We start from the raw sequence: 19367 nt of genomic DNA, 5'->3' as shown, positions 1-19367 counted from the left end.
TTTGGCCAGTTCCAGACGCTCAACATCAAGCGTGCGGAGGTTCGGTTCCATGAAATGACCTTCGAGAAGAGTCTCAAGCCGTCTCGGACGACGTTGAACTCGATGCTGGGCGTGTACACGAATGCGCTGCGTCTTCGCTCGGCCGAAGTCTTCATGGACGAGACGTTCTCCAAGTTCGAGCTCAAGCCCAACAAGTTCACGTACCGTAGTATGATGCAGATGTACGTGCGCGCGAAGCGGACGACTCAAGCGGAGCAGTTGCTGGAGCGTGTGCGTTCGGAGATCGAGAGCGGAGATGTGGAGGCGGACGAGGTGACATTCGGCTTGCTGGTGGACCATTACGCCAGGAAACGCTTGCTGCGTCGCGCGCTCACGACTCTGGAAGACGCAGACGCGCTGGGGCTGCAGCTGCAGGAGAAGCATCTGAAGAAGATCCGCGCTCTGACGGAGAAGTACGGCGTCTTTACGGATCTCATTTCGGAGAACCCGAACGCGGTGCTTCTCGCTAGCTCTCGCTACAAACTCATGGAGAAGCGGAAGGTGCGTGCCCAAGTGTTGGAGTACAACCGCAAGATCGGGAAGCGCTTTCTTCTTCCGGAAACCGTCTACTAGACAGACGTGTATGGCGTGGGGTGTGTGATGGGGGGTAAGGAGGAAAGGTTCGTCAGTAGATAGATGCTGTCCGAGACAGAGATAATAGGCTTTGGACACTACAGTACCCAAGGGCGGTACCCAAAGGTGTGTGAAGATTGTATTGCTTTAGAACTCGAGTCCTACCAATATGAAGGTGTCCCTCGTCAAGTGACGTTTAGCAGCCGGAGCCACCGGCGATGCGCAGACAGGAAGTGGAGTCGGAGACGCAAGGACAAGGTGTCCACGACTGTATTAGAACAGTATCACCGCCTACAAAACTACTACATGTACTCAAGTAACTAGCGAGATGAAACGAAGCACTTCTTATGTGAAAGTATTGTTGAATATAGACTTGTAATATTGTCGACTATCTCAATCATCCGCGTCAAGGTCTAAAATCTGGGCAGCGGCCAATTCAGACCAACCGAGAAGAAAAGTCATCAGCTTCCGCTGGTAGAGCCGCAAAAACGCTATGACACCTCCAAGCGCTGAGTGTGCGGTGAGCTCCACGGCATACAGGGGTTGCTTTCCAAACGACGAGAAAAGGAGGATCTTGGATTTCTGGTAAAAGACAGAATGAGCAATCGTTGGGGCAGACGAAATGACCCGTGCTTCGGTCCTGTGCGACGAACCGTTCCTGCGTGTGACTACTAGCACCCATGCGACTCACGGTGAGCTTCACTTATCGCCAAAACCACTCATGACGAATTTCATCTTCTGACTTGAAGCAAGATAGCGTGATTTAGCTATGAAAATACTCGAATGCGTTGCCCAAAAGCACTTATCGGTCGATTTTCTGATAATAAAAAAGCTAGTAAGATAGTACTAATTGGTCAAGGGCTAATTTAATAAATTATATTTTTTGCGTATTAGTGGGATAATATAAAAGCTTCATACAGTGTAGTAGTACTAGTTGTCTTCGTTCAACAAACAACTTGCTACTATTAAAGCTCAGTAGTAGCTCGGTGTTTATTAGAGCCAAGAAAATATCAAATCCTGCCCACAGAGGTCGTCACTACCAATATATTTGAAGACGCTAACGCCATCTCGATCGGCTCATGAAACTCGGACTGCTGTCGATGTGAAACAGAGCTCATGGTGCAATGGTGCAATTTCGGAAATGCCTGATGCCCAAACTCTAATACACCGAGCTGCAGTAAAGGAAGCAGCCGGTGCCAATCGGATCCAGTGAAAAGAGACTCACATTCAGGAGCCCGCTACTCCGCAGGGACATCACGGCGTCAATATGCATCGCGTCTACAGACCGGCAGAGGGACGTTACCGTGTTGTAAACACTCACCGTCGCCCACAGTAGTAGCAATCTTGCTCGAGGTGCTTCAAGCTGACGTTGGTCTTCCCAGCAGCGAGGGTGAAAGCAGGGGGTCCGAAAATGATATTGTTATTTATCGTAGTAGCATCTTCACGATAAATTATCGCGAAGCTAGCCTGTATGTTGGCAATACGTTATGATGCTTTAGCTAGAAGACCAATAAATAATTGAGTTACTGCTGCAATAACCAAGGTTTATTGAATCAATAACAGGTATCTACGCTCGAGTTGCTGTGTCAAGTGTTTGTGCGTCCCAGTAACCAGCATTTTCGCGCAGGAAGAGAATCATTTCTAAAGTGGGAAGTGAGAGAAAAGAAATTGAGTCTGCTGAGATCAGCCGATTCGGCAACAAAACGACTGGTTCGTTGACTGCTGCAGATAACTTCAGGAAACTGTAGCATAAATTACCGTATGTAATATGCAGCCACCATAAATTATGCACGAGCCTAGTTTAGGGTGACAACATAAATAATGTCTGCTTATTTATTGAAATTACTGTGTCGTCAATTTTTTTTTCGGGGGCCCTGGGTGAAAGTGCTATCAGCGTAATTTAGAGCAAGTGGGCGACCAAACATCTTCGGCCTCACTTAAACTGCCGTAAATGTACGGCAACGGCGATGATAAGTTACCATTCGGCTCAGTTGTAGGTCTTACAGCACACAATGTATCCAAGGAGCGGTTCACAGAGCTTGTGGAGACGCATTCGCTCACTGTGAGCTATGGCACTTATCAGTCCACAGCTGAGCACGTAAACAGTTCCCCTCATCTGCGAGCAATGCATCATCAAATCGCTCGAGCTTTGATTCGGAAGACAATCACAACCACCAGCTCTGATCTGCACTCGAAGTCGCGCGAGTAGTCCAAGCTCCGGATCAGATGCGCAGCTCAACCCAAAATGCCACACGCAGACATCATCTAAGCGTTTGCTCCAGCATGCCGACCAAGACGCCCTCCGTCTCCGGCAGTCTCGAACTTGCCGGCGACGAGCCAGTACTAGTCTTGGACGCACCAAGATCCCGTAACACACCACATCTATTCGGTCACGAGGCAAGGGGAAGCCTACGCGCACTGAGGCTTACATTGTTGTTGGTCATGCATATCGATATCGAATGGGCTGGAAGAAAAGGAGTGCGACAAAGTATCCTTTCACATGCTCACCTAGTTGATGATGATGCATCGGGTAGAGCATGCCATCACGGGTACCGACGAAGGTATCTGCCAAACGCGTAGTAGTTATGAGTAAAAAGCAATATTACATATAAACAAAGAAGTATCACCCGTAGTGTTGAAGCTCATCTAAGTAAACTAGAAGAAACTATCGAGTGCTTCAGCAATAAGATAGTGCTCGCACTCAGTCGATGCAGCCACGAACATCATACCGTAGCACTCCGGATGACCATAAGTACGTTGCAGGCAGCATATATCCGTGCGCAGCGCTACAATACCATCTAACGACATCCACGCCAGTCTCGTGCTCCCAGACGTGGCATACGACGTCAGTGGACGGGCACTTGTCATCGCGGAGATAGGTTCTTGCACACACGTCCTTGCACGCACGCTCTTGACCTGCACAAATCAGACGCCATTGAGCGCACACCTGCTTACTATTTTACATGATCATTCGCCGTGAGAGCACACGCACAACATTAGCACCACACAGCAGCAAGCAAAACATCCGCATCCGACCTCACGCCGTCAAAGCTTGCGCACAGCATGCTGTAGAACGAGATTCGCCAGAAAGTAGCGCTCCACGGACAGAACCGGCAGATGGTCGTACGACGATTTCTTGGCTTTGCAAGAAACCAAAAACTGGTACCATACATCAAATTCACCACGCAGTGTAGTCCACGCTAATCACAAGAACTTAACGCAGTGTGGTCCATGCACGTGTTTGCTTGCCTACTTTAGTACAAACCCTCCTAGAATATATAATGAAAAGACGTAAGTACTATCGCAGGGAATGTCAAGAATGACGCTTTCGGAAGCGTGAGTTTGGACCTCTCACGTCGCGATTCCCGCTTTCGTGGCACGTACGCAGGTCAGCTGCGACGTCTCCGTCTGATTCTAGCTGCGATAGTAGCGATACGGAGGAGACGACCGCTCCGGCAGTGGTTATTGCCATTAAACACGCCATCCACGGGGAGTTAGCAAGGCGCGGCATTGCGATCTGCGTCGCCAACGCATCACCAGCAACATCGAGCAGCCTGCGCGCAAGAGCACAGTAAAATATATATGATTAGCTACAGCCGTCTTTCTGCTGGAAAAGGATACATACAAAGTACCTTAATACAACTGTCATGCTCGTTGGGATGGACTTCTCGACCTAAATCAACACATATTGAGCTCTTGTGCATCTACGAACACAACACGAGTGTGAATACGCGTGAGTTCTTCGCACCGACAATATACTCGCACGTCACTACATGCACCTTTACCATCTGATTCAGGCACGCTCGACGCGTTGCTCGCCCAATGAACGTCAACATGCAGCATGGACACGTTGCCGCGTCCTTGTAGTGACACAATATGAGCGTGGTGTCCGTGTTGTCGACAGCATGGAGCAGCTATATACACGTCACAGGTGATGGAATTCAGAGCTCCGCTGGTCGCCTTTGCAGTGTCAGCTCCAGCTTACCCAGCTTGCACGCAGACCTCGACTTGTGTATCATCAAGCAGACAGTCGTTGACGACCTGTACATGCTCAATTAGAGTGTATAAAGTTATAAGCCCCCACGGTAGGGATCTTGTTGGACGCACCGTACTGAAGAAACCCAGTAGTCGAGAAGGATGGCTCCGTAGCACCAGGAGTCCTGTCGTTTGAACCAAATTTGTTTCACATGATCGAGGTCTCTGTAGCGAACTTGGCTTGTGTGGGCGTGGGGGTGGCGGCGACCTTACCGCCGAGCAACTTCCAACGCAGCGACCGCGTATATGCCGTGAGTCCAGATAGGCAGATAGTGTAGGCATCGGGCGCTTCGACATCTAGTAATGCAAACGTGTACTTCAAGACGTTAGCACTCCAGACTTTCAGCACTATACATGAGGCAGTGACGGTCGAATGCAGCGCGGTACGTACGGACACACACTGATCTCAGCGCTTGCCGTGTCTTCTGTGGTTTCGGTGGTGCCAGCACTTGGGATCCTCGGCAGTACGCAGATTCTGCTTGTTCGCTGTTCTTGTCTTGGTTTCTGGCGAATCCACTTCAACATCAGCAACACTGACCGTACTTAGCACGCCGCACTTAGCGGCAGCGTTCAGGCACACCGAACTTACGCCAGATGATGCACATGTTGCGGTGACAAACACCACGAAGTGTCCAGCCAGGACAGTGTACAGCTATCGTTGCAGTGCACTTGCGGTCTCTGCGCATTTACCGTCGGTGTCGAACAAAATACAGTGTGCAAGGTCGAGACGGTTGTCCAGTACAGGTGTGTTAGCTATGAATATGCAGCTGGTAGCTTACTGTACCTTGACCAATACTTCTTCGAGTTTCGCATTTACCGTCGGTGTCGAACTAAAGTGCGCACAAGGTCAGGCCGGTTGACAGTGGCAGACGTGTTGAGTATGTGCATGTTCCTTACCGCAGCCGCATGTTCCTTACCGTAGCCGATAACCCCTTCGCCAGCGCGCATAGAGGTGACGATCATGACGGCCACCGATAAGTCGATCTGATAACAAGCATAATCATGTCAGCAGAAAAATAATCTATGTAAGAAAAAGCTCAAGCAGTAAGGCCTTGACTTGCCTCCTTTCGAGAAAGATAGATGAATGAGGTCGAGCTGCAAAAGGCGGCGACAAGCAAAGGGAGTGAATGCCTGACAGCCACCCACGAGACCTGGGTCGGGCTGGGCTGGGCCTGCCACAGACTTCGTTGCCCAGCAAACCGACCCAAGCCGGCAAATAACAGTTCAAAATTGATAGCCTGGCATTTATGTGGTAGTTCTTTTTGCGGGTTTGAAAGTGCTTTCACTCATTTTCTGCTAAAACAGAGCACAGCCAAAGCTCCCCTCTCTAAGCTGATACTTGGAGAACACCAATTTGGGTCTGCCGAGCGCCAATCCGCCAGAAGATTGTCGCACTCCTCAGATCAATTGACTGGCAAGCGTTTGAAGGGGGTTGGCTCGATCCATGGGGGGCTGGAAAAGATTTTGGCCATTTCTTCACTAAAGTAGTGAGGAAGAAATGGCCGATCTCTAGAAAGTCACAGTTGAAGCGACTTTTAGCTAGGATGGCTAAAGTTTTTACTTTTTATCGTCATTAAGTACGATGCATTAGCTTTAAAATTGCATCGCCAAAAAGAAAAGAAAAAACATTTACGATGCGTTTGATGGCGTTGAAGACAGCATCCACGCCACGGTAACGCAGTGTGCGTGCGTCTGCATGAAGTCGGGAGACGATGCCGCCAGTATGCGCACTGCCGGAGTGGCGAACAGCCATATATAACGTTACATTGTATAATGCAGGCCCTGCAACAGCTACCGTGTTGATGTGCGGGGATCAGTACGCAAGGAGCCTGTGATATTTTTTACGTGGAGCCGTGGTGCGTGGACGTGTTTGAGCATTGGATCTCGCGTTGCATTTGATCTCTTGGCTACTTTTACGTATTCTGAGGCGCTAGTCTCTTCATGAAGAGAGGAGAGAGTGAAAGGCGATGGCAAGTGGAGTGTCTTGCTGCCATCGAAGGGTCTGATCGCTACTACATGTATGTGCTGGTGGAGGCGACTTTGACGAGCTGTATGGTGCGAGTGCAGCTTGATGCAGAAGTCTGATGTGTCCAAGTATGACTTGGCGCTCGCGATTGGTGCCGTGGTTTCGTCAATTGTTGCCGTCTGATTCTGGAGTTGCTCCTTGCTTTCCCGTTCGAAAGTTGCAAGCGACTGTATGAGATTCGAATAAAACGTGGTTTTTCGTTGGCATTTTGTGGGGTTATGTTTTTTTCGCTGGTTTAATTCTGCTGTTTTGCTACGGTATCTTCAGTGTTAACTTGGCTGTGAAGCTCTTGTTGGTGGGTGCTTTAAAAACCCTGGAGTACAGTACCTGACGTTGGTTGCGTGCCCAGCAGTGTCCAAAGAATCAAGTGCATACTGCGTGTGCGGGGGTGACAATGCGCTTGGGGCACTTGATTCTTCACGCTGTAGACCCGCAGACAGCCAATCGGATTCCTTCCTCTCGCGGCTTCTTCACGGTCGGAGTGGGCCAATTGCATCGTGTTAGTACTAGTGACGTCCTGTATTATCAGACGTCGAGCACGCAAGAAAGAGTGCGCAGACCTGGACGCTGAGGCTGTTTCGGCGCTTTGTGGACCTCATTCCTCAAGTTACCGCGGACCACGCACACGACAACACTCCAGCGACCTGCATCACGCCCCAAGCTCTGCGGATGAGCCGGATGAGGTGGCGTACACCTGCTGTATCCATGGCTGTGCACGCGAAGGACGTGTCGAGCGCGCGTTGAACTTGCTCGAAGATCTTCTCGAGTGCGGCTTGACCCCGTCGCTCGTGACGTACAACACGTTAATCAATGCGTGTGCTAAGTCGCACTATTACGCACACAAGGCTGTCGAGCTCTACAACGAGATGCAGGAACTGTACGACTACACGCCCGATCTGTACTCGTACACGACGGTACTGCACGCGTGTGCCAAGCATGGAGACTTTATCCAAGCCGAGCAGATCATTCGACACATGGAACGGCATCATGTACCCATGACCGAGTTCGTGTATAACACGCTGTTTAACGTGTACGCACGCGCTCAGTTTCGCGCTATTGTGGACAAGGCTCCGCGGAATCAGAAGCCATTGCCCAAAGCTGAACCCATTTACCAGGAGCCACTGGAATGGGACGACGACGGGAAGGAAATCGACTTGACACGTCCAGGAAAGGAGACGTTCTCGCTGGAGAATGCCAACTACGATGGACGCTTTGATGAGGAGGGCGAGGACGAGGACGAAATGGACGAAAGGGACAGCTACAAGCTCAGTCCAGAGGCATTGGCACAAGTGGAAGCGTTGCGTCAGCAGGATGAGTCCAGTCACGAAGAAGTGAAGAAGGCCGAGTCGACGGCACTGGTCAAGACGGAGCGGAGTATGGAAGTCTATGGCCAAGAGGACGACAAGCTGTTTGCTGACAGTGAGGAATCGCTGGACTTTGAGCTGATGCCGATGGACTTGACAGACTTTGGCCAGTTCCAGACGCTCAACATCAAGCGTGCGGAGGTTCGGTTCCATGAAATGACCTTCGAGAAGGGTCTCAAGCCGTCTCGGACGACGTTGAACTCGATGCTGGGCGTGTACACGAATGCACTGCGTCTTCGCTCGGCCGAAGTCTTCATGGACGAGACGTTCTCCAAGTTCGAGCTCAGGCCCAACAAGTTCACGTACCGTAGTATGATGCAGATGTACGTGCGTGCGAAGCGGACGACCCAAGCGGAGCAGTTGCTGGAGCGTGTGCGCTCAGAGATCGAGAGCGGAGATGTGGAGGCGGACGAGGTGACATTCGGCTTGCTGGTGGACAATTACGCCAGGAAACGCTTGCTGCGTCGCGCGCTCACGACTCTGGAAGACGCAGACGCGCTGGGGCTGCAGCTGCAGGAGAAGCATCTGAAGAAGATCCGCGCTCTGACGGAGAAGTACGGCGTCTTTACGGATCTCATTTCAGAGAACCCGAACGCGGTGCTTCTCGCTAGCTCTCGCTACAAACTCATGGAGAAGCGGAAGGTGCGTGCCCAAGTGTTGGAGTACAACCGCAAGATCGGGAAGCGCTTTCTTCTTCCGGAAACCGTCTACTAGACAGACGTGTATGGCGTGGGGTGTGTGGTGGGGGGGGGGGGGTAAGGAGGAAAGGTTCGTCAGTAGATAGATGCTGTCCGAGACAGAGATAATAGGCTTTGGACATTACAGTACCCAAGGGCGGTATTAATACCTAAAGGTGTGTGAAGATTGTATTGCTTTAGAACTCGAGTCCTACCAATATGAGCGTGTCCCTCGTCAAGTGACGTTTAGCAGCCGGAGCCACCGGCGATGCGCAGACAGGAAGTGGAGTCGGAGACGCAAGGACAAGGTATCCACGACTGTATTAGAACAGTATCACCGCCTACAAAACTACTACATGCACTCAAGTAACTAGCGAGACGAAACGAAGCACTTCTTTTGTGAAAGTATTGTTTATAAAGACTTGTAATATTGTCGACTATCTAAATCATCCGCGTCAAGGTCTAAAATCTGGGAAGCGGCCAATTCAGACCAACCGAGAAGAAAAGTCATCAGCTTCCACTGGTAGAGCCGCAAAAACTCGATGACACCTCCAAGTGCTGAGTGTGCGGTGAGCTCCACGGCATACAGGGGTTGCTTTCCAAACGACGAGAAAAGGAGGATCTTGGATTTCTGGTAAAAGACAGAATGAGCAATCGTTGGGGCAGACGAAATGACCCGTGCTTCGGTCCTGTGCGACGAACCGTTCCTGCGTGTGACTACTAGCACCCATGCGACTCACGGTGAGCTTCACTTATCGCCAAAACCACTCATGACGAATTTCATCTTCTGACTTGAAGCAAGATAGCGTGATTTAGCTATGAAAATACTCGAATGCGTTGCCCAAAAGCACTTATCGGTCGATTTTCTGATAATAAAAAAGCTAGTAAGATAGTACTAATTGGTCAAGGGCTAATTTAATAAATTATATTTTTTGCGTATTAGTGGGATAATATAAAAGCTTCATACAGTGTAGTAGTACTAGTTGTCTTCGTTCAACAAACAACTTGCTACTATTAAAGCTCAGTAGTAGCTCGGTGTTTATTAGAGCCAAGAAAATATCAAATCCTGCCCACAGAGGTCGTCACTACCAATATATTTGAAGACGCTAACGCCATCTCGATCGGCTCATGAAACTCGGACTGCTGTCGATGTGAAACAGAGCTCATGGTGCAATGGTGCAATTTCGGAAATGCCTGATGCCCAAACTCTAATACACCGAGCTGCAGTAAAGGAAGCAGCCGGTGCCAATCGGATCCAGTGAAAAGAGACTCACATTCAGGAGCCCGCTACTCCGCAGGGACATCACGGCGTCAATATGCATCGCGTCTACAGACCGGCAGAGGGACGTTACCGTGTTGTAAACACTCACCGTCGCCCACAGTAGTAGCAATCTTGCTCGAGGTGCTTCAAGCTGACGTTGGTCTTCCCAGCAGCGAGGGTGAAAGTGCTATCAGCGTAATTTAGAGCAAGTGGGCGACCAAACATCTTCGGCCTCACTTAAACTGCCGTAAATGTACGGCAACGGCGATGATAAGTTACCATTCGGCTCAGTTGTAGGTCTTACAGCACACAATGTATCCAAGGAGCGGTTCACAGAGCTTGTGGAGACGCATTCGCTCACTGTGAGCTATGGCACTTATCAGTCCACAGCTGAGCACGTAAACAGTTCCCCTCATCTGCGAGCAATGCATCATCAAATCGCTCGAGCTTTGATTCGGAAGACAATCACAACCACCAGCTCTGATCTGCACTCGAAGTCGCGCGAGTAGTCCAAGCTCCGGATCAGATGCGCAGCTCAACCCAAAATGCCACACGCAGACATCATCTAAGCGTTTGCTCCAGCATGCCGACCAAGACGCCCTCCGTCTCCGGCAGTCTCGAACTTGCCGGCGACGAGCCAGTACTAGTCTTGGACGCACCAAGATCCCGTAACACACCACATCTATTCGGTCACGAGGCAAGGGGAAGCCTACGCGCACTGAGGCTTACATTGTTGTTGGTCATGCATATCGATATCGAATGGGCTGGAAGAAAAGGAGTGCGACAAAGTATCCTTTCACATGCTCACCTAGTTGATGATGATGCATCGGGTAGAGCATGCCATCACGGGTACCGACGAAGGTATCTGCCAAACGCGTAGTAGTTATGAGTAAAAAGCAATATTACATATAAACAAAGAAGTATCACCCGTAGTGTTGAAGCTCATCTAAGTAAACTAGAAGAAACTATCGAGTGCTTCAGCAATAAGATAGTGCTCGCACTCAGTCGATGCAGCCACGAACATCATACCGTAGCACTCCGGATGACCATAAGTACGTTGCAGGCAGCATATATCCGTGCGCAGCGCTACAATACCATCTAACGACATCCACGCCAGTCTCGTGCTCCCAGACGTGGCATACGACGTCAGTGGACGGGCACTTGTCATCGCGGAGATAGGTTCTTGCACACACGTCCTTGCACGCACGCTCTTGACCTGCACAAATCAGACGCCATTGAGCGCACACCTGCTTACTATTTTACATGATCATTCGCCGTGAGAGCACACGCACAACATTAGCACCACACAGCAGCAAGCAAAACATCCGCATCCGACCTCACGCCGTCAAAGCTTGCGCACAGCATGCTGTAGAACGAGATTCGCCAGAAAGTAGCGCTCCACGGACAGAACCGGCAGATGGTCGTACGACGATTTCTTGGCTTTGCAAGAAACCAAAAACTGGTACCATACATCAAATTCACCACGCAGTGTAGTCCACGCTAATCACAAGAACTTAACGCAGTGTGGTCCATGCACGTGTTTGCTTGCCTACTTTAGTACAAACCCTCCTAGAATATATAATGAAAAGACGTAAGTACTATCGCAGGGAATGTCAAGAATGACGCTTTCGGAAGCGTGAGTTTGGACCTCTCACGTCGCGATTCCCGCTTTCGTGGCACGTACGCAGGTCAGCTGCGACGTCTCCGTCTGATTCTAGCTGCGATAGTAGCGATACGGAGGAGACGACCGCTCCGGCAGTGGTTATTGCCATTAAACACGCCATCCACGGGGAGTTAGCAAGGCGCGGCATTGCGATCTGCGTCGCCAACGCATCACCAGCAACATCGAGCAGCCTGCGCGCAAGAGCACAGTAAAATATATATGATTAGCTACAGCCGTCTTTCTGCTGGAAAAGGATACATACAAAGTACCTTAATACAACTGTCATGCTCGTTGGGATGGACTTCTCGACCTAAATCAACACATATTGAGCTCTTGTGCATCTACGAACACAACACGAGTGTGAATACGCGTGAGTTCTTCGCACCGACAATATACTCGCACGTCACTACATGCACCTTTACCATCTGATTCAGGCACGCTCGACGCGTTGCTCGCCCAATGAACGTCAACATGCAGCATGGACACGTTGCCGCGTCCTTGTAGTGACACAATATGAGCGTGGTGTCCGTGTTGTCGACAGCATGGAGCAGCTATATACACGTCACAGGTGATGGAATTCAGAGCTCCGCTGGTCGCCTTTGCAGTGTCAGCTCCAGCTTACCCAGCTTGCACGCAGACCTCGACTTGTGTATCATCAAGCAGACAGTCGTTGACGACCTGTACATGCTCAATTAGAGTGTATAAAGTTATAAGCCCCCACGGTAGGGATCTTGTTGGACGCACCGTACTGAAGAAACCCAGTAGTCGAGAAGGATGGCTCCGTAGCACCAGGAGTCCTGTCGTTTGAACCAAATTTGTTTCACATGATCGAGGTCTCTGTAGCGAACTTGGCTTGTGTGGGCGTGGGGGTGGCGGCGACCTTACCGCCGAGCAACTTCCAACGCAGCGACCGCGTATATGCCGTGAGTCCAGATAGGCAGATAGTGTAGGCATCGGGCGCTTCGACATCTAGTAATGCAAACGTGTACTTCAAGACGTTAGCACTCCAGACTTTCAGCACTATACATGAGGCAGTGACGGTCGAATGCAGCGCGGTACGTACGGACACACACTGATCTCAGCGCTTGCCGTGTCTTCTGTGGTTTCGGTGGTGCCAGCACTTGGGATCCTCGGCAGTACGCAGATTCTGCTTGTTCGCTGTTCTTGTCTTGGTTTCTGGCGAGGCCACTTCAACATCAGCAACACTGACCGTACTTAGCACGCCGCACTTAGCGGCAGCGTTCAGGCACACCGAACTTACGCCAGATGATGCACATGTTGCGGTGACAAACACCACGAAGTGTCCAGCCAGGACAGTGTACAGCTATCGTTGCAGTGCACTTGCGGTCTCTGCGCATTTACCGTCGGTGTCGAACAAAATACAGTGTGCAAGGTCGAGACGGTTGTCCAGTACAGGTGTGTTAGCTATGAATATGCAGCTGGTAGCTTACTGTACCTTGACCAATACTTCTTCGAGTTTCGCATTTACCGTCGGTGTCGAACTAAAGTGCGCACAAGGTCAGGCCGGTTGACAGTGGCAGACGTGTTGAGTATGTGCATGTTCCTTACCGCAGCCGCATGTTCCTTACCGTAGCCGATAACCCCTTCGCCAGCGCGCATAGAGGTGACGATCATGACGGCCACCGATAAGTCGATCTGATAACAAGCATAATCATGTCAGCAGAAAAATAATCTATGTAAGAAAAAGCTCAAGCAGTAAGGCCTTGACTTGCCTCCTTTCGAGAAAGATAGATGAATGAGGTCGAGCTGCAAAAGGCGGCGACAAGCAAAGGGAGTGAATGCCTGACAGCCACCCACGAGACCTGGGTCGGGCTGGGCTGGGCCTGCCACAGACTTCGTTGCCCAGCAAACCGACCCAAGCCGGCAAATAACAGTTCAAAATTGATAGCCTGGCATTTATGTGGTAGTTCTTTTTGCGGGTTTGAAAGTGCTTTCACTCATTTTCTGCTAAAACAGAGCACAGCCAAAGCTCCCCTCTCTAAGCTGATACTTGGAGAACACCAATTTGGGTCTGCCGAGCGCCAATCCGCCAGAAGATTGTCGCACTCCTCAGATCAATTGACTGGCAAGCGTTTGAAGGGGGTTGGCTCGATCCATGGGGGGCTGGAAAAGATTTTGACCATTTCTTCACTAAAGTAGTGAGGAAGAAATGGCCGATCTCTAGAAAGTCACAGTTGAAGCGACTTTTAGCTAGGATGGCTAAAGTTTTTACTTTTTATCGTCATTAAGTACGATGCATTAGCTTTAAAATTGCATCGCCAAAAAGAAAAGAAAAAACATTTACGATGCGTTTGATGGCGTTGAAGACAGCATCCACGCCACGGTAACGCAGTGTGCGTGCGTCTGCATGAAGTCGGGAGACGATGCCGCCAGTATGCGCACTGCCGGAGTGGCGAACAGCCATATATAACGTTACATTGTATAATGCAGGCCCTGCAACAGCTACCGTGTTGATGTGCGGGGATCAGTACGCAAGGAGCCTGTGATATTTTTTACGTGGAGCCGTGGTGCGTGGACGTGTTTGAGCATTGGATCTCGCGTTGCATTTGATCTCTTGGCTACTTTTACGTATTCTGAGGCGCTAGTCTCTTCATGAAGAGAGGAGAGAGTGAAAGGCGATGGCAAGTGGAGTGTCTTGCTGCCATCGAAGGGTCTGATCGCTACTACATGTATGTGCTGGTGGAGGCGACTTTGACGAGCTGTATGGTGCGAGTGCAGCTTGATGCAGAAGTCTGATGTGTCCAAGTATGACTTGGCGCTCGCGATTGGTGCCGTGGTTTCGTCAATTGTTGCCGTCTGATTCTGGAGTTGCTCCTTGCTTTCCCGTTTGATTGTTGCAAGCGACTGTATGAGATTCGAATAAAACGTGGTTTTTCGTTGGCGTTTTGTGGGGTTATGTTTTTTTCGCTGGTTTAATTCTGCTGTTTTGCTACGGTATCTTCAATGTTAACTTGGCTGTGAAGCTCTTGTTGGTGGGTGCTTTAAAAACCCTGGAGTACAGTACCTGACGTTGGTTGCGTGCCCAGCAGTGTCCAAAGAATCAAGTGCATACTGCGTGTGCGGGGGTGACAATGCGCTTGGGGCACTTGATTCTTCACGCTGTAGACCCGCAGACAGCCAATCGGATTCCTTCCTCTCGCGGCTTCTTCACGGTCGGAGTGGGCCAATTGCATCGTGTTAGTACTAGTGACGTCCTGTATTATCAGACGTCGAGCACGCAAGAAAGAGTGCGCAGACCTGGACGCTGAGGCTGTTTCGGCGCTTTGTGGACCTCATTCCTCAAGTTACCGCGGACCACGCACACGACAACACTCCAGCGACCTGCATCACGCCCCAAGCTCTGCGGATGAGCCGGATGAGGTGGCGTACACCTGCTGTATCCATGGCTGTGCACGCGAAGGACGTGTCGAGCGCGCGTTGAACTTGCTCGAAGATCTTCTCGAGTGCGGCTTGACCCCGTCGCTCGTGACGTACAACACGTTAATCAATGCGTGTGCCAAGTCGCACTATTACGCACACAAGGCTGTCGAGCTCTACAACGAGATGCAGGAACTGTACGACTACACGCCCGATCTGTACTCGTACACGACGGTACTGCACGCGTGTGCCAAGCATGGAGACTTTATCCAAGCCGAGCAGATCATTCGACACATGGAACGGCATCATGTACCCATGACCGAGTTCGTGTATAACACGCTGTTTAACGTGTACGCACGCGCTCAGTTTCGCGCTATTGTGGACAAGGCTCCGCGGAATCAGAAGCCATTGCCCAAAGCTGAACCCATTTACCAGGAGCCACTGGAATGGGACGACGACGGGAAGGAAATCGACTTGACACGTCCAGGAAAGGAGACGTTCTCGCTGGAGAATGCCAACTACGATGGACGCTTTGACGAGGAGGGCGAGGACGAGGACGAAAGGGACGAAAGGGACAGCTACAAGCTCAGTCCAGAGGCATTGGCACAAGTGGAAGCGTTGCGTCAGCAGGATGAGTCCAGTCACGAAGAAGTGAAGAAGGCCGAGTCGACGGCACTGGTCAAGACGGAGCGGAGTATGGAAGTCTATGGCCAAGAGGACGACAAGCTGTTTGCTGACAGTGAGGAATCGCTGGACTTTGAGCTGATGCCGATGGACTTGACAGACTTTGGCCAGTTCCAGACGCTCAACATCAAGCGTGCGGAGGTTCGGTTCCATGAAATGACCTTCGAGAAGGGTCTCAAGCCGTCTCGGACGACGTTGAACTCGATGCTGGGCGTGTACACGAATGCACTGCGTCTTCGCTCGGCCGAAGTCTTCATGGACGAGACGTTCTCCCAGTTCGAGCTCAGGCCCAACAAGTTCACGTACCGTAGTATGATGCAGATGTACGTGCGCGCGAAGCGGACGACTCAAGCGGAGCAGTTGCTGGAGCGTGTGCGTTCGGAGATCGAGAGCGGAGATGTGGAGGCGGACGAGGTGACATTCGGTTTGCTGGTGGACCATTACGCCAGGAAACGCTTGCTGCGTCGCGCGCTCACGACTCTGGAAGACGCAGACGCGCTGGGGCTGCAGCTGCAGGAGAAGCATCTGAAGAAGATCCGCGCTCTGACGGAGAAGTACGGCGTCTTTACGGATCTCATTTCGGAGAACCCGAACGCGGTGCTTCTCGCTAGCTCTCGCTACAAACTCATGGAGAAGCGGAAGGTGCGTGCCCAAGTGTTGGAGTACAACCGCAAGATCGGGAAGCGCTTTCTTCTTCCGGAAACCGTCTACTAGACAGACGTGTATGGCGTGGGGTGTGTGATGGGGGGTAAGGAGGAAAGGTTCGTCAGTAGATAGATGCTGTCCGAGACAGAGATAATAGGCTTTGGACATTACAGTACCCAAGGGCGGTATTAATACCTAAAGGTGTGTGAAGATTGTATTGCTTTAGAACTCGAGTCCTACCAATATGAGCGTGTCCCTCGTCAAGTGACGTTTAGCAGCCGGAGCCACCGGCGATGCGCAGACAGGAAGTGGAGTCGGAGACGCAAGGACAAGGTGTCCACGACTGTATTAGAACAGTATCACCGCCTACAAAACTACTACATGTACTCAAGTAACTAGCGAGATGAAACGAAGCACTTCTTATGTGAAAGTATTGTTGAATATAGACTTGTAATATTGTCGACTATCTCAATCATCCGCGTCAAGGTCTAAAATCTGGGCAGCGGCCAATTCAGACCAACCGAGAAGAAAAGTCATCAGCTTCCGCTGGTAGAGCCGCAAAAACGCTATGACACCTCCAAGCGCTGAGTGTGCGGTGAGCTCCACGGCATACAGGGGTTGCTTTCCAAACGACGAGAAAAGGAGGATCTTGGATTTCTGGTAAAAGACAGAATGAGCAATCGTTGGGGCAGACGAAATGACCCGTGCTTCGGTCCTGTGCGACGAACCGTTCCTGCGTGTGACTACTAGCACCCATGCGACTCACGGTGAGCTTCACTTATCGCCAAAACCACTCATGACGAATTTCATCTTCTGACTTGAAGCAAGATAGCGTGATTTAGCTATGAAAATACTCGAATGCGTTGCCCAAAAGCACTTATCGGTCGATTTTCTGATAATAAAAAAGCTAGTAAGATAGTACTAATTGGTCAAGGGCTAATTTAATAAATTATATTTTTTGCGTATTAGTGGGATAATATAAAAGCTTCATACAGTGTAGTAGTACTAGTTGTCTTCGTTCAACAAACAACTTGCTACTATTAAAGCTCAGTAGTAGTTCGGTGTTTATTAGAGCCAAGAAAATATCAAATCCTGCCCACAGAGGTCGTCACTACCAATATATTTGAAGACGCTAACGCCATCTCGATCGGCTCATGAAACTCGGACTGCTGTCGATGTGAAACAGAGCTCATGGTGCAATGGTGCAATTTCGGAAATGCCTGATGCCCAAACTCTAATACACCGAGCTGCAGTAAAGGAAGCAGCCGGTGCCAATCGGATCCAGTGAAAAGAGACTCACATTCAGGAGCCCGCTACTCCGCAGGGACATCACGGCGTCAATATGCATCGCGTCTACAGACCGGCAGAGGGACGTTACCGTGTTGTAAACACTCACCGTCGCCCACAGTAGTAGCAATCTTGCTCGAGGTGCTTCAAGCTGACGTTGGTCTTCCCAGCAGCGAGGGTGAAAGTGCTATCAGCGTAATTTAGAGCAAGTGGGCGACCAAACATCTTCGGCCTCACTTAAACTGCCGTAAATGTACGGCAACGGCGATGATAAGTTACCATTCGGCTCAGTTGTAGGTCTTACAGCACACAATGTATCCAAGGAGCGGTTCACAGAGCTTGTGGAGACGCATTCGCTCACTGTGAGCTATGGCACTTATCAGTCCACAGCTGAGCACGTAAACAGTTCCCCTCATCTGCGAGCAATGCATCATCAAATCGCTCGAGCTTTGATTCGGAAGACAATCACAACCACCAGCTCTGATCTGCACTCGAAGTCGCGCGAGTAGTCCAAGCTCCGGATCAGATGCGCAGCTCAACCCAAAATGCCACACGCAGACATCATCTAAGCGTTTGCTCCAGCATGCCGACCAAGACGCCCTCCGTCTCCGGCAGTCTCGAACTTGCCGGCGACGAGCCAGTACTAGTCTTGGACGCACCAAGATCCCGTAACACACCACATCTATTCGGTCACGAGGCAAGGGGAAGCCTACGCGCACTGAGGCTTACATTGTTGTTGGTCATGCATATCGATATCGAATGGGCTGGAAGAAAAGGAGTGCGACAAAGTATCCTTTCACATGCTCACCTAGTTGATGATGATGCATCGGGTAGAGCATGCCATCACGGGTACCGACGAAGGTATCTGCCAAACGCGTAGTAGTTATGAGTAAAAAGCAATATTACATATAAACAAAGAAGTATCACCCGTAGTGTTGAAGCTCATCTAAGTAAACTAGAAGAAACTATCGAGTGCTTCAGCAATAAGATAGTGCTCGCACTCAGTCGATGCAGCCACGAACATCATACCGTAGCACTCCGGATGACCATAAGTACGTTGCAGGCAGCATATATCCGTGCGCAGCGCTACAATACCATCTAACGACATCCACGCCAGTCTCGTGCTCCCAGACGTGGCATACGACGTCAGTGGACGGGCACTTGTCATCGCGGAGATAGGTTCTTGCACACACGTCCTTGCACGCACGCTCTTGACCTGCACAAATCAGACGCCATTGAGCGCACACCTGCTTACTATTTTACATGATCATTCGCCGTGAGAGCACACGCACAACATTAGCACCACACAGCAGCAAGCAAAACATCCGCATCCGACCTCACGCCGTCAAAGCTTGCGCACAGCATGCTGTAGAACGAGATTCGCCAGAAAGTAGCGCTCCACGGACAGAACCGGCAGATGGTCGTACGACGATTTCTTGGCTTTGCAAGAAACCAAAAACTGGTACCATACATCAAATTCACCACGCAGTGTAGTCCACGCTAATCACAAGAACTTAACGCAGTGTGGTCCATGCACGTGTTTTGTTGCACTACTTTAGTACAACCTCCTCCTAGAATATATAATGAAAAGACGTAAGTACTATGGCGGGAAACAACAAGACTGAATATATCGGGCCGTGAGGACTCCCTCTCACGTCAGAGATAAGAACGGCCAGCGTCAAAACGTAACATTAATTCAAACAGCTCCATCCAGACCGAGCATGCATGCCCAGAT

At 50.4% G+C, this 19367-nt stretch overlaps 5 protein-coding genes across 5 annotated transcripts in view; all 5 read left to right on the top strand.

Annotated features, from left to right (window-relative positions):
* Positions 1 to 54: 54 nt before the first annotated feature.
* Positions 55 to 612, top strand: PITG_14654 (uncharacterized protein; the record flags this gene model as incomplete). Its single annotated transcript, XM_002898501.1, has 1 exon — positions 55 to 612. One exon carries the CDS (start codon positions 55 to 57, stop codon positions 610 to 612), a length of 558 nt encoding a protein of 185 aa, XP_002898547.1.
* A 2963-nt stretch (positions 613 to 3575) lies between these two features.
* PITG_14653 (uncharacterized protein) lies at positions 3576 to 4187 on the top strand (the record flags this gene model as incomplete). Its single annotated transcript, XM_002898500.1, has 3 exons — positions 3576 to 3735; positions 3920 to 3992; positions 4040 to 4187. The coding sequence occupies 3 exons, from the start codon at positions 3576 to 3578 to the stop codon at positions 4185 to 4187; spliced, it is 381 nt and encodes a 126-aa protein (XP_002898546.1).
* Positions 4188 to 6718: 2531 nt separating this feature from the next.
* On the top strand, positions 6719 to 8957 carry PITG_14652 (uncharacterized protein; the record flags this gene model as incomplete). Its single annotated transcript, XM_002898499.1, has 3 exons — positions 6719 to 6741; positions 7203 to 8679; positions 8916 to 8957. The coding sequence occupies 3 exons, from the start codon at positions 6719 to 6721 to the stop codon at positions 8955 to 8957; spliced, it is 1542 nt and encodes a 513-aa protein (XP_002898545.1).
* A 6245-nt stretch (positions 8958 to 15202) lies between these two features.
* PITG_14651 (uncharacterized protein) lies at positions 15203 to 16414 on the top strand (the record flags this gene model as incomplete). Its single annotated transcript, XM_002898498.1, has 2 exons — positions 15203 to 16297; positions 16364 to 16414. 2 exons carry the CDS (start codon positions 15203 to 15205, stop codon positions 16412 to 16414), a joined length of 1146 nt encoding a protein of 381 aa, XP_002898544.1.
* A 2481-nt stretch (positions 16415 to 18895) lies between these two features.
* The window catches only part of PITG_14650 (uncharacterized protein), a gene marked incomplete at both ends in the record, with an annotated part of 929 nt that continues 457 nt past the window's right edge, over positions 18896 to 19367 (top strand). Inside the window, one exon of the mRNA XM_002898497.1 lies at positions 18896 to 19055. Within this exon, the coding sequence (XP_002898543.1) occupies positions 18896 to 19055 (160 nt within the window). The remainder of the gene's footprint in view (positions 19056 to 19367) is intronic.

The sequence above is a fragment of the Phytophthora infestans genome, genomic scaffold (assembly GCF_000142945.1).
Source record: "Phytophthora infestans T30-4 supercont1.36 genomic scaffold, whole genome shotgun sequence".
NCBI lineage: Eukaryota > Oomycota > Peronosporomycetes > Peronosporales > Peronosporaceae > Phytophthora > Phytophthora infestans.
This window is presented reverse-complemented; position numbering and strand designations above follow the sequence as displayed.